General features: G+C 48.9%; 2 protein-coding genes across 4 annotated transcripts in view; one reads left to right on the forward strand and one right to left on the reverse strand.

Moving 5' to 3' along the window:
• Positions 1–12,014, forward strand: part of LOC120391388 (maestro heat-like repeat-containing protein family member 2A) — a 257,457-nt gene that overhangs the window by 162,221 nt on the left and 83,222 nt on the right. The window lies entirely within an intron of this gene.
• LOC120391375 (adhesion G protein-coupled receptor E3-like) overlaps positions 7,513–12,014 on the reverse strand; it is a 326,462-nt gene continuing 321,960 nt past the window's right edge. Inside the window, exons 18-19 of the mRNA XM_039515002.1 lie at positions 8,740–8,847; positions 7,513–8,211 (exon numbers count right to left, since the gene is read on the reverse strand). Of these exons, the coding sequence (XP_039370936.1) occupies positions 8,206–8,211; positions 8,740–8,847 (114 nt within the window). The 3' untranslated portion in view covers positions 7,513–8,205. The remainder of the gene's footprint in view (positions 8,212–8,739; positions 8,848–12,014) is intronic.

Here is a 12,014-nt window from a genome sequence, read left to right on the forward strand (position 1 = left end):
CCTGGTGAGCCCCAGACACTAATTCTATCTCTTCTTCCTGTCTCCACTGTGAAATGTTAGTGCTAATTTTGATTCCATGCAGAGTCTGATTACAGACTGCAGAGTTGAATTCACTTTGGGCTAATGGTGAACCAGCACTGAGTCCTCCCTACTACTTAACACAGTAAGTGGTGATTTTAGCGTGTAGTAGGGAGCCTCAGTGCCCCATTGGCTGAGGGCTTGAGCCAGTTTTGCATTGTGTTATTGGAATGGAGTTCCTAGCAACTGAACGCAGCTCTTGTTGCTGCCAACTCTGATGGGCAGAATGGTTACACTATAAACACATTTTTAGGATTTTCTCCTCCCACAACATACATTTCAGCTTTTTGCTGTAAATGGGTCTTTTACACAAAACCACAAAGTTAGATTCTCACAAACCATTTTTTTATTTAAAGACATACAGCTCCTTGAAAACAAACCAAGAGGCTCCATTAAAACTTTTAGCTCACTTAAGGGCCAGAGACCTTCTAACAGAAATGCAGATAGTCACAAAGCCCTTTTCAATAGATGTTTTTTAAATTTACATATTTAAATTGACAAATTTACATATAAAGTTGAAGTCTAAATCACAGTCATGGTGCCGTTGGGCTGGGGCATCTATGACATAGCCCTCACAATCTTCAAAAAGCTTTTCCCTAAGACAGTTATTAAGAACAGCATAAATAGCAATGCATACAATAGTCCACATAAATTTTTACACTCACAATGTGGCACTGGCTCAGCGAGTTCCATGCCAAACCTTCTCTTAAACTCCTTATAACCTTCATCCTCGAAGTCCTCTTCAACAATTTTTAGCGGCGTTCAGCAAAAACAAGGCGGGCCCGGTTCATCTTTGCTGCTTGATGCAATGTTGTCCAGGGCCTCCGGGTCCTCTAGAAAGGCATCATCGAGCTGTCTCAGACAAGAAACAAGTGTAAGTTCTCACTGCTTGTTTTTTACATTTACACAACCCCAGGTTCCTAACCTCATTACACCTCATCATCAACTGTTGCTTCTTAATCATTCATTTAACTGAGCGATGTCTTTTCCATTCAGCTTGTCCGCCGGTAACTCCCCCAAGCAATGATCGCCTTCCTCCTCCAGGGTGGTGGACAATGAGTGGCCGCCATGCTCATTGGTGTGTCTCGTGAATGGTTGGGCTTTGGGTTCAGGTTCTGGCGTATCCATCAATGGCTGGGCCAAAGGAATCCCCTTGGCTGTTCCCTCATCCTCTTCAGAACTGTTGCTGCTGTAGCACTTTGTCCACATAAGTCCAAAGGTTCGCGGGGCTAAAACAAAGTCTGAAGTTCTCAGGGGGGTGGTAAAGGAGTCCACGTTTCCTCTCAGCCTTTCCACAATTTCTGAAACATGTCGTCTTGGTAAGAGATAGCCTCCTCTGTCCAGCTCTGGGACTTGTGGGGTGATGGTGCGGCACTCTGATTGGCAGAGGGCATTGGGAGGAGTTCTTAGAGGGGTCACACAACCCTCTTCTGGGTGGTCACCCCATCCCAGAACCTGCCCTGTTTTGGTCAAATCTCCTTTCAGGGCAGTCCTCTGCAGCTTGAAACCCATCGCGACTGGTAGAGGGTGGTGGGACGTGTTCCTTGATTGGTCACACGTTACACTTCTAGATGGGCACCCAGCCCCAGAATTCCCCACAATTGGTCTAATGTCATCTCAGGGTTCTCTCTAGTGGCTGAAGCCCCTCCCGATTTGTAGAGGGCAGTGGGAGAAGTTCTTAGAGGTCACACAAACCCGGAACTCCCCTGGTTGGTTAAATCTTCTCTCGGGGTGTTCCTATCGGGCAAAATCTATCCTGATTGGTATAGTGGAAGGAGTTCTTAGAGGGTCACATGACACACCTTGCTTCGGTCATGTGTCCTCCTTGACACCCAAAGTAATACCCCATGCGGTGAGGCTTCTGATGACCAGTGGGCAGGGCTTATTGGGTCAAGAGGTGGGGTTAAGTTTTGATTGACAGTAGGGCCTTTATACTCCTCGCTCCCGCTACCCAAAAATGGAAGAAGACAGAGACAACTATAATCCTGGGCAGTATTCGCCGTTGTCCTACTGCTCAGATGCTGTAAGTGAGAGAAGGATCAGGCCCTGTAAAGTAGCCTGGGTTGATTTTTATTACTCAAAGCGTTTTTATTACACATCAGGACATCTAGTCATTCTGATGGACATGCAGCCTCTGGACAAGCTCATTGATAAGCATGTACATTATACTGCTTGCTCAGGGGTCATTGCTATAGTAACAGCCAAGTACTGGCCCAGATCCTCAAATACACCCGAGCTCTAGACTCTGGGCTGTTCTAAATTACGCTGTCTTGTAACAGCCATTGCTACACTGGAGATAGCTGTAGCACAACGCACACTGTGTGTGCCATCTTCTGTTCCCAGCTCACACACCATATACTTGGGTAGGAAGCTAGGAGTTGGTGACATACAGCCAGCTACACTGGCTGTACACTCTCTATGCTGGTTCTCTGGGTGTTAGGGATTTGCACATGCTGGGGAATTCCTAGCTGCCTCTTAGGGCAGCTTTATGGCTACTTAGCCCTGCTCCCCTGCAACATAGGGCAGCAAAAGGGTGACTTTACAACTAACCCCACCCCTACTGATGCACCTACCCATGGTTGTTAGGAGTCTGAGTTCAGGTATCCGGGTTTGGAAAACCCACTCCCCTGGCATAAAGTTGTCTAATGGCAACCAAAGGCCAAATATGCCTTTAAACATCAGTCCCCTTGTTTTTCAAATATCTATTTGAAACACCACAAAGCTGATAGAGATTTAAGTGCCCTAATCAGCACCTCTGCAGGTGGCTATAATGGGTATTTAGGCATCTACCTGCAGATTTTAGTGCTTAACTTTAGCCACCCAAGGCCTTTGTATTTGTCTTGCCCAAGCCTATGAGTTGCTGAGTGTTCTCAAACTCCCACTGATGTTATTGGGAGATAAGGATGCTCTGCCCTTCAGAGAAGGCGCTCAGCAGATATAACTCATCCTCCAAAGTTAGCTACTATGATCCTTCACCTCATATCAAAAGGTCACTGAATGGTCAGGTTTCTAGTCTCCATCACCACCTCATTCTCAGCTTACTGTCCCCTTGGGTGCAGGGCTTGTGAGATTCACCAGGCAGCAGTTAGCAGAGGAGGCGAAAGGCAGAGGGAGTTTGGGGTGTAATTGCTTATAGTTCTCAATGGGGAGACAACGTTCCTGTAACAGTTGAATATTGGAAGGAAACCAATAGAGACCCCTGTTGAATTGACACATTCTGCTAATTCAAAAGTGACTCTATTAAGTAATATGGGTTCCCCTAATCTTGTAGTGTTTCCTGTTTTGGTGATTGTTTTCTATACCGTATCCAGCAGCTTATTCCCAGTCTATGTTTTCATTTTGTTATTCCCTAGTATTCTGCACTCTGTTTATGTGTATTAAGGGGCACTGGACAAATACTGATGACTCTTCACATTTCTTTTTCAGGTGCTGGCCATGTATCTCACAAACAAGATCATATGTAAATAACCCAGCTCTGGATTTTGTATATACTGTGTACATATTTCCTATTAAACTGTTTGAAGTATCTGTTTCAATTGCTCAGAGGCCTGATTTCGTCTTTCAGAGAATTGGGGCTTCCTCAATGTCCTCTGTAACCATGATGTGGGGGCTTCCTCCTTTGCCCTTTCTCCGTGGAGCTGGACGAAGACCTCAGCTCAGCGCCTCTCTGGGGTCTCTAACCACTCTTCCGCAGTCCCCACAAAGCTAGATCTAATCCCTGTAGTTAGTGGCCTGGGGTTTGGTTCTTAATCATATTCTCATCTTTGTTTTTCTGGGAGTTCAGTGTTGCTGATGAATTCTGGGTTGTAAGTGGGATGGACTGTGTTCTGGTGAGTTATCCTCCCTCCTGTCTAGCCTATTTGTGGGTCAGAAGGCTATCTGTGAACAGCGTCTGTTTACTTACAGACTTAGGCTCGGTGCCTGTAATAGTGTGTGAGGGAAGGCATCTCTGCTTTTCTACGCCAAGTCCCTGTTTGTGAACTGCAAGACTTTATCGGAGAGGAACCATTGGATTCCCTAGCTTCCCCCACTGCACTACAAGGGAACGACTGTCATTGGGTATCTCTGACAGGGTATGTCCTGCTGTGCTCACTGGTCTTGTGGCTTCTTAAGGGCCAGCTCCTTTTGTTAATAATTCACATTGGACTAGAGCTGGGTGAAGGCTGATGGGGCATTCACTGAGGGCTCACCAGTTAAACTCCACAGTTCAGAGAGTCCTAGAAATGTAGGGCTGGGAGGGTCCTAGAAATATCATCCCATCAGCACTATACTTAGACCGTCCCTGACAGCTCTTTGTCAATGGGTTCTTAAAACCTCCAATCATGGGGATTCCACAACCTCCCTTTGAAGCCTATTCCAGAACTTAACTATCTTTATAGTGAGAAAGTTTTTCCGAATATCTAACTTAAATCTCCCTTGCTGCAGATTAAGCTGATACCTACTTCTCCTACGTCCAGTGCACATGGAGAACAGTTGAGCGGGGTCCTTTTTATAACAGTCCTTAACATATTTGAACATGGTTTGAACATATTTGAGGTTGGCTAAGATAAAGAGGCCCCTGGAGGAGAAAGCAGGTTACAGGGTATGTGTGCAGCTTTCTTGGGTGCCCAGGCTCTGAGTCACTTTGTTACCCATCCGGCGAGGAAGATTTTCTCAGGGAGCTGATATCTAGTTGAGCATAACACCACCGGTCTGTTAGCCAGCCTACCAATCTCCACAGGGCTCTGCCAGCCCTTGCTCCACTTTGCACGGTAACAGTAATGGCACTGCAGCCCCCAAGCCCCTCTGAAAGTGTCCCCCAGTAGCATCAGATTACTGTCACAGGACACTCACAGAAATTACCGGGGAATAGAATCTAAACAGCTTGATTGGTACAGCTCAGGATCAGATCTTTATAACCTCACAGCACTGAGACATATATATAGTGGATAATCCTAAATTCGTTACCAAAGATTAAGATTTAAGAGGTAGTGAGTCAAGATCATGGAAACAGAACTGGTTACATATAAAATGAAAATCACAACATGCTTCTTAGAGTCTAAAATCAATTATTACGGCAGTTTTTCACCTAAAGCAATCTCCCAGCAGCATTAACCAACATGCCTGGGATCCAACGTTCCTGAGGAAAGAAAAGGGCTTTTTGCAGGCTGTTCCCAGATGTGCCCGTTACTTTGGGGGTAGGTTCATTTATCAGGGTTATTCTTCTGGGGGAGGGGCTTCTGTAATTCTATTAACGTGCTGTGAAAGTCACTTGTGTGTTCACATGGAGCTCTGCTCCTTCCTTCTGCAAGTCCCCTCCCAATGGAGCTCTCCTGCAGGACCTTGATTCCCCAGGGCTGGGTTCTTCCAGCCTTAGAACTGGATGAACATGTGCACACACACACTAGCAGAGCAAGTCTGAGAGGACCAGGTCAATCAGCACTCTCCAGCTGATCCCCTCATGTGTTCCTGTACTCAATGGGCTGGGTTAAGCAGCACTTTCAAGCTGGTACCCTTATGTGCTCCTGGTCTCAATAGGCTGGATTGAGCTCCACTTTCAGCTGCTCCCTCCCCACCCATGTTCCCCAAGTTTAACACATCCCTATCACGCATTCACATTACAATTGTACTGGTAGTAACCCACTTGATGAGCAAACCCCACAGTATATTTTGGGGTACTACAGGGATCTTTAGCTTAGGTACAAGAAGCGTCGCTGCAGAGTAAATGGGGGAAGCTAAAATACAAAGAGTAAAATTCAGAGAGAGAGAAAAGCAACCAGCTGAACCATAAAAGTCATTGATTGAATCATAGTGATAACCACACCAGGAGGGCTAAACAAACACAACAGTTACATTTTAAAGGTTAATACCTGAGGTAGGAAAGAAAACAGAGAGTGAGATGGATCTCACCCACTCCATGAGGCTTGAACTGGTCGGGGTTCCCAGGTGATGGTGGTAGCTCAGGGTCCTGAGTGCTGGAGACAGGCAGAGCCCCCAGCACGATCAGTCAGTAGATGAAATCCTGGTGGAACTGATGCAGAGTTTGGGTCTATACATCAGAACCCTTACCTGGGCATAGGTAGCGGGTTTTGTAGAGAAATGCCTATTTGGAAATCTGGCTCTCCTGAAGGGTAGACCCCAGTGCTATGTTTACACAGCCAGGGCTCTGACTCACGTTTAAGACCAAGCCCCACTTCTGTCCACATAGAAGTTAGTTTGACTCAGGCTTGGAGAGCCTGCTAGGAGTGGGTCAGAGCTGAAGTCCAACCAAACGTTTTGTAGTGTGGAGGCAGCTCAGCTCCATGTCACCAGACTCGGGTGTGGAGAGTCAGCCAACACCATCTAACAATCCCCAGGGACTGTGCTTCCCAGCCCTTCAATTCCAAAACTTGCCACTTGCGTCCCAGGAACTTTATGTAACATGGGGATACTGATAATGGCCTCCTTTGTAAAGGACATTGAGACCTTCTGAGGAAATGAGCTACAGAAGAGGTAGGTAGTCCTAGGGTGCAGGTCCAACACAGGCTGGTCTGGCCCCTCTCCTCAACAAGGGGTCAGCTGCTGCTCTGGATCTGAAAGGCTCTTGGTATCTCCTCAACCATAAGGCCTTGTAATGTCCTAGTGACCTGGACATCAGTTATTCCTTCCCTTGAGAATCCTCCTTAAGACTGGAGACTGGCCACTTCCCAGGGCTTTGGGAGATGAGTCAGAGCTGCGGGACACCAGTGTGGTGCTGAGGTGGGCCAGCTACTGCTCTCATTTACCCGGGTGCAGGGCAGGAGTAACTCTACTGAAATCAATGGGGTTACGCCTAATTTTTCTGTGGAATATTCCAGCTGCTGGGGGTGGTTCCAACAGGGTTCCCACACCCAGGAAAGACAGAGCCTGCTCCCTTCCCCCACCTCGAGGAGCAGCAATCAGCTGTTTGTAATGAACCAGCAACTTCCTCTCCCATGTGAAGGCTGCAGTGTCTGGAGCTGGGCGGGAGCAGGGAGGTGTTTCAGACACACAAGGCTCCGCTTTCCCTCCACGTTCTTCATTGCTGTGTAGAGGGGGGTCGGACTGAGCTCCCCTCTGACGTGGAGTGATGAGCTGGGGGAACAGACTCCAGGAGCAGACTGTGTTTGCCTAAGCACCCTACTGTGCCTAGGAACTCAGCAGAGGGAACTGCTTTGCCAAAGTGACCCTTTTGGATGGAGTTGGGTTACAAATCACTTTAGTAGGGAGTGCAGGGGAATGGCAGGTTGTCACCCTGACTGTGTGAGGAAAGGGCAGCAGAACGGTGCTTAGCCTGCCCTGATTGACCCTCACTTGCTAAGCAGGGGGGTAGAGATGCCAAATCCCCTGAGAGTGAGAGAGAAAGAGGGTCTGGACAGGTGTCTGTATCCTGGGTGTGGGCTCTGCCTAAAGAGTCCTAGACGCCATTTCACCCTCTCCCTCCCCATTGTGTAAAGGCAGAGCTGAGCAGACACACTGATATAGGTCTGTAGCTCAGACCAGACCTCACTTGTATACGTGGTGGTGGCAGCAGCAGCCGAGGCATTTCTCAACATCATCTCCCCACCTCCCACCCCTCTGGCGGGAGTTGAACTCACATGAATGCTCTGAACTCTGGGCCTTCGCCAACTAAAGACAGCAGCTGTGAGGGGGGTGCAGGGGAAGGGAAGCCTAAAGGCAGGTTAAAGGAGCATTTGTTGGACTTCCACACCGCAAGGGGAGAAACTGCGGCAAAGGGCACTGCCCAATATATTCTGAGGTAGGAGTTTGCTCGTGGCTAAGGCTACTGTGATGTCACAATTAGCTCTGTCCCCCAATAATCCCCAGCCCAGAATAGACCCTTAATGGCCTCCACTTAATGTTTTTCATCAGTGATACAAGTTTATATATTATTCTTCTAACTCCAGGTATAGAAATAACACATGCAAACTAATAGTATGAACACACTTAGCAGATTACAAGCTGTCTAAAGACACCATAGAAGGGGTATTTAGCGTAAAGTATATACCAGTTTTGTCATATTCCTAAGCATATTTCCATAAAGCATATGGAGCGCAATGTCACAGGGGCTCCAGCTGGTTCGGTTTTGTATTGGAACTCCTAGGTATTGACCCCGGCCCTGGTTGCTGCCGACTCCGCCTGGCAGAAGGGTTAGTCCTGGCAAGAAAAGCAGAAAAATGACAGTAGGTTCCAAGTCCACTGAGAGTGTAAAGTGCGAACTGGTGGGTTGTCTCTGGGAGGCGACACACAAAGACCCTGGATCCTGACCCATAGGGATAATGGAGCCAAGAGAAATTCTTAACGGTGCTGACTGCCCATTGGGGATGATCCGTCTGCACTGACAAGGTTTCAGTCCCAGGGGACAATCTGATATAATCAGATCATTACACCACAAGAGCCAATGCCTGCCTAGTCCACAGTGAGTGACCCCTGGAGCTCCCAGGAGAGCCAAGGGAAGGCAACGCAGAGGGGCCAGGACAGGACATTCTGTTCTGGTGCCTAAGACATCTAGGATACCCCTCAATAGTGACCGACTCTCACTGACACTTGCAGTGACCTTCCCAGCTGGCTCATAACCAATCCTGAGTCATTCGGGGGACAAAGCACCTTTACAGCAGTGATGAGACCCAGCTAGAGATGACTGTGTCATAGGCTGGTATTGGAGCAGAGCAGAGGACCTCTTACCGTCTTGGTGCTGGTGGTGGGGACAGCAGACATGGACAGATCGTATGTCTGAGATTTCATGCTGAACATTCGGAATCCCTTGATCCATCTCCTGTACTCCTGTCTCACCTGGAGAGGGAGGGACACAGTCACTGCACTATGTAACTAACACAGAGAAGATCAGACATGGCCACCGCGAGGCCGGTGAAGGTGCTGGGTGGGCGCTGACGGGCTGTGGGAATTACCTGGTGATTGAGGAGAAGATGAAGGCTCCCTGCAGGCTGTTGACGATGGTGAATAAATACGCCATGACCGCGGCTGCTGGGCCGATTTGGAGGAGACCAAGGCTCCATGTGCAGCCCAGAAGGAAGAGCTGGGCGATGGCTTTAAAGGTCAGTAACCTGGGTAAAGGCAGATGGAGAGATCCCGTTACAATAACCCTATGGAGAGCAATTGAATCATAGAATCTCAGGGTTGGAAGGAACCTCAGGAGGTCATCTAGTCCAACCCCCTGCTCAAAGCAGGACCAAACCCAACTAAATCATCCCAGCCAGGGCTTTGTCAAGCCTGACCTTAAAAACTTCTAAGGAAGGAGATTCCACCACCTCCCTAGGTAACCCATTCCAGTTCTTCACCACCCTACTAGTGAAAAAGTTTTTCCTAATATCCAACCTAAACCTCCCCTTCTGCAACTTGAGACCATTACTCCTTGTTCTGTCATCTTCTACCACTGAGAACAGTCTAGATCCATCCTCTTTGGAACCCCCTTTCAGGTAGTTGAAAGCAGCTATCAAATCCCCCCTCATTCTTCTCTCTGCAGACTGAACAAGCCCAGTTCCCTCAGCCTCTCCTCGTAAGTCATGTGCTCCAGTCCCCTAATCATTTTTGTTGCCCTCCGCTGGACTCTCTCCAATTTATCCACATCCTCCTTGTAGTGTGGGGCCCAAAACTGGACACAGTACTCCAAATGAGGCCTCACCAGTGCTGAGTAGAGGGGAATGATCACATCCCTCGATCTGCTGGAAATGCCCCTACTTATACAACCCAAAATGCCATTAGCCTTCTTGGCAACAAGGGCACACTGTTGACTCATATTCAGCTTTTCATCCACCGTAACCCCTAGGTCCTTTTCTGCAGAACTGCTGACCAGCCATTCGGTCCCTAGTCTGTAGCAGTGCATGGGATTCTTCCATCCTAAGTGCAGGACTCTGCACTTGTCCTTGTTGAACCTCATCATATTTCTTTTGGCCCAATCCTCTAATTTGTCTAGGTCCGTCTGTATCCTAGCCCTACCCTCCAGCGTATCAACCACTCCTCCCAGTTTAGTGTCATCGGCAAACTTGCTAAGGGTGCAGTCCACACCATCCTCCAGATCGTTAATGAAGATATTGAATAAAACCGGCCCCAGCACCGACCCTTGGGGCACTCCACTTGATACCGGCTGCCAACTAGACATGGAACCATTGATCACTACCCGTTGAGCCCGACCATCTAGCCAGTTTTCTATCCACCTTATCGTCCATTCATCCAGACCATACTTCTTTAACTTGCTGGCAAGAATACTGTGGGAGACTGTATCAAAAGCTTTGCTAAAGTCCAGAAATAGCACATCCACTGCTTTCCCCTCATCCACAGAGCCGGTTCTCTCATCATAGAAGGCAATTAGGTTAGTCAGGCAAAACTTGCCCTTGGTCAATCCATGCTGACTGTTCCTGATCACTTTCCCCTCCTTTAAGTGGTTCAGGATTGATTCCTTGAGGACCCTCCTGGGTCAGGCGATCCGGGCAGAGTGGGGTGGAACTACCGGCCCCTGCTTTCCTATGTGGGACAGGGTTACTGTCAATGCAAACACACTGGGAATTCGTTCCCATGGATCCTAGATATGCTGTTCCCCTCCTGGAATCCTTCACACCCTCCGGTGCTAAGGACCTTCCAAACCAAGACATCTGACCCTCCAGGATTGTTTTGTTTCCTTCTCACCTGTGGTCTCTGAGGGTGGACACATCTGCATTGAGGGAGGAGAGTCTGTTTCTCAGGATCCACAGGGTCAGCACAAAGAACATTATATTTATCTATGGGAAGAGTGGGAAATATTTCCTGTAAAACATCCCATCCGGTGCCAGTGACTCCAGCTGAGGCAGAGAACGACCCCAGGGGACCGAGCCAAACACTGCAGAACCAGGGACTCCTCATTTCTCGTGGGAATCATCCCCTCTCCTGTATTATCCCCTGGAAGCTCCTGGTCCCACCCCATGTGTGGAGCTGGCAGCACAGCCAGGGCTGAGATGGATCAATGGGATCACAGAGGCCAGAGGCTGCTCGGAGTTAAATATGGAGCCTCTCCAGTGCAGTCAGGAGTTATTTTGGGTTTACACTGGTGTAACTGAGAGCAGGATCCGGCTCAGAGATTCCAGATCCTACCTCTACAGTACTTCCTGCCACTTCCAGGCTGTAACAAATCCCCCTGCCCGCCCTCCCCAACTTCACCAGGGGGTAGGGAGGAATATGGAGGGACATTTGTTTCCGCCCTACAAAAACCACTGCAGAGCAGAGCCCTCTCCCTTCCTTGTTCCTTGGGTCATTAACTCGACTAGACCAAACTCTTCTGTCTTCACTTGGCAAAACTCCTGCTGACGTCCCTGGGAGCTGTGCCCGAGTAACGGCTGTAGGCCTGGGGATACAGCACAGGGACTAATCCCGGGACTGACTACAGCAGATGAGCCAGGTGGGACCTAACTGGGTCTTTCCTTGTGATTTATGGGCCACGTTTCCCTCCCTGCTTCACTGAAATCAATGGGGTCACAGAGGTGCGAGGAGAATGGGGCCCTGTGGTTCTGTGAGGTACCCACCAGGATTATGGCACAGACTGGACCCAGGAAGCTCCAATGAAAGCCTCTGTCCAGGCTGAGCCAGCAGCTACAGGGAGGGAGGAAGAAGAAGGTGACTTTAATGAGGTTACTGCCCTTTGTCAGCCCCGGGGGCAGAGAGGGGGTGTCACAGGGCAGCTGCGTCTCAAAAGCGAGATGGATCTCAGCCTGCCTGTGACATGGCCGACTCTCTTGCGGGCACCAGGCAAACAGCCCTTCCCATGTACCTCAGCATCTCCTGCTTCCAGCCACCACTTCCTCTTCCACCTCCTCACATGACCCTTTCTGGTGGGTGGGCGCAGTATTGATGGGGGCCAGACATGCAGCGGAGGGACATTGGCCTAGCTGCACTGAAGGAAGTGGAGCTGCTCTGATTTACACCAGCTGAGGATCTCACCTGGGGTGTCTAGAACACGCCACACCCTGTTT

This window comes from Mauremys reevesii, linkage group 25 (genome assembly GCF_016161935.1).
Source record: "Mauremys reevesii isolate NIE-2019 linkage group 25, ASM1616193v1, whole genome shotgun sequence".
NCBI lineage: Eukaryota > Metazoa > Chordata > Testudines > Geoemydidae > Mauremys > Mauremys reevesii.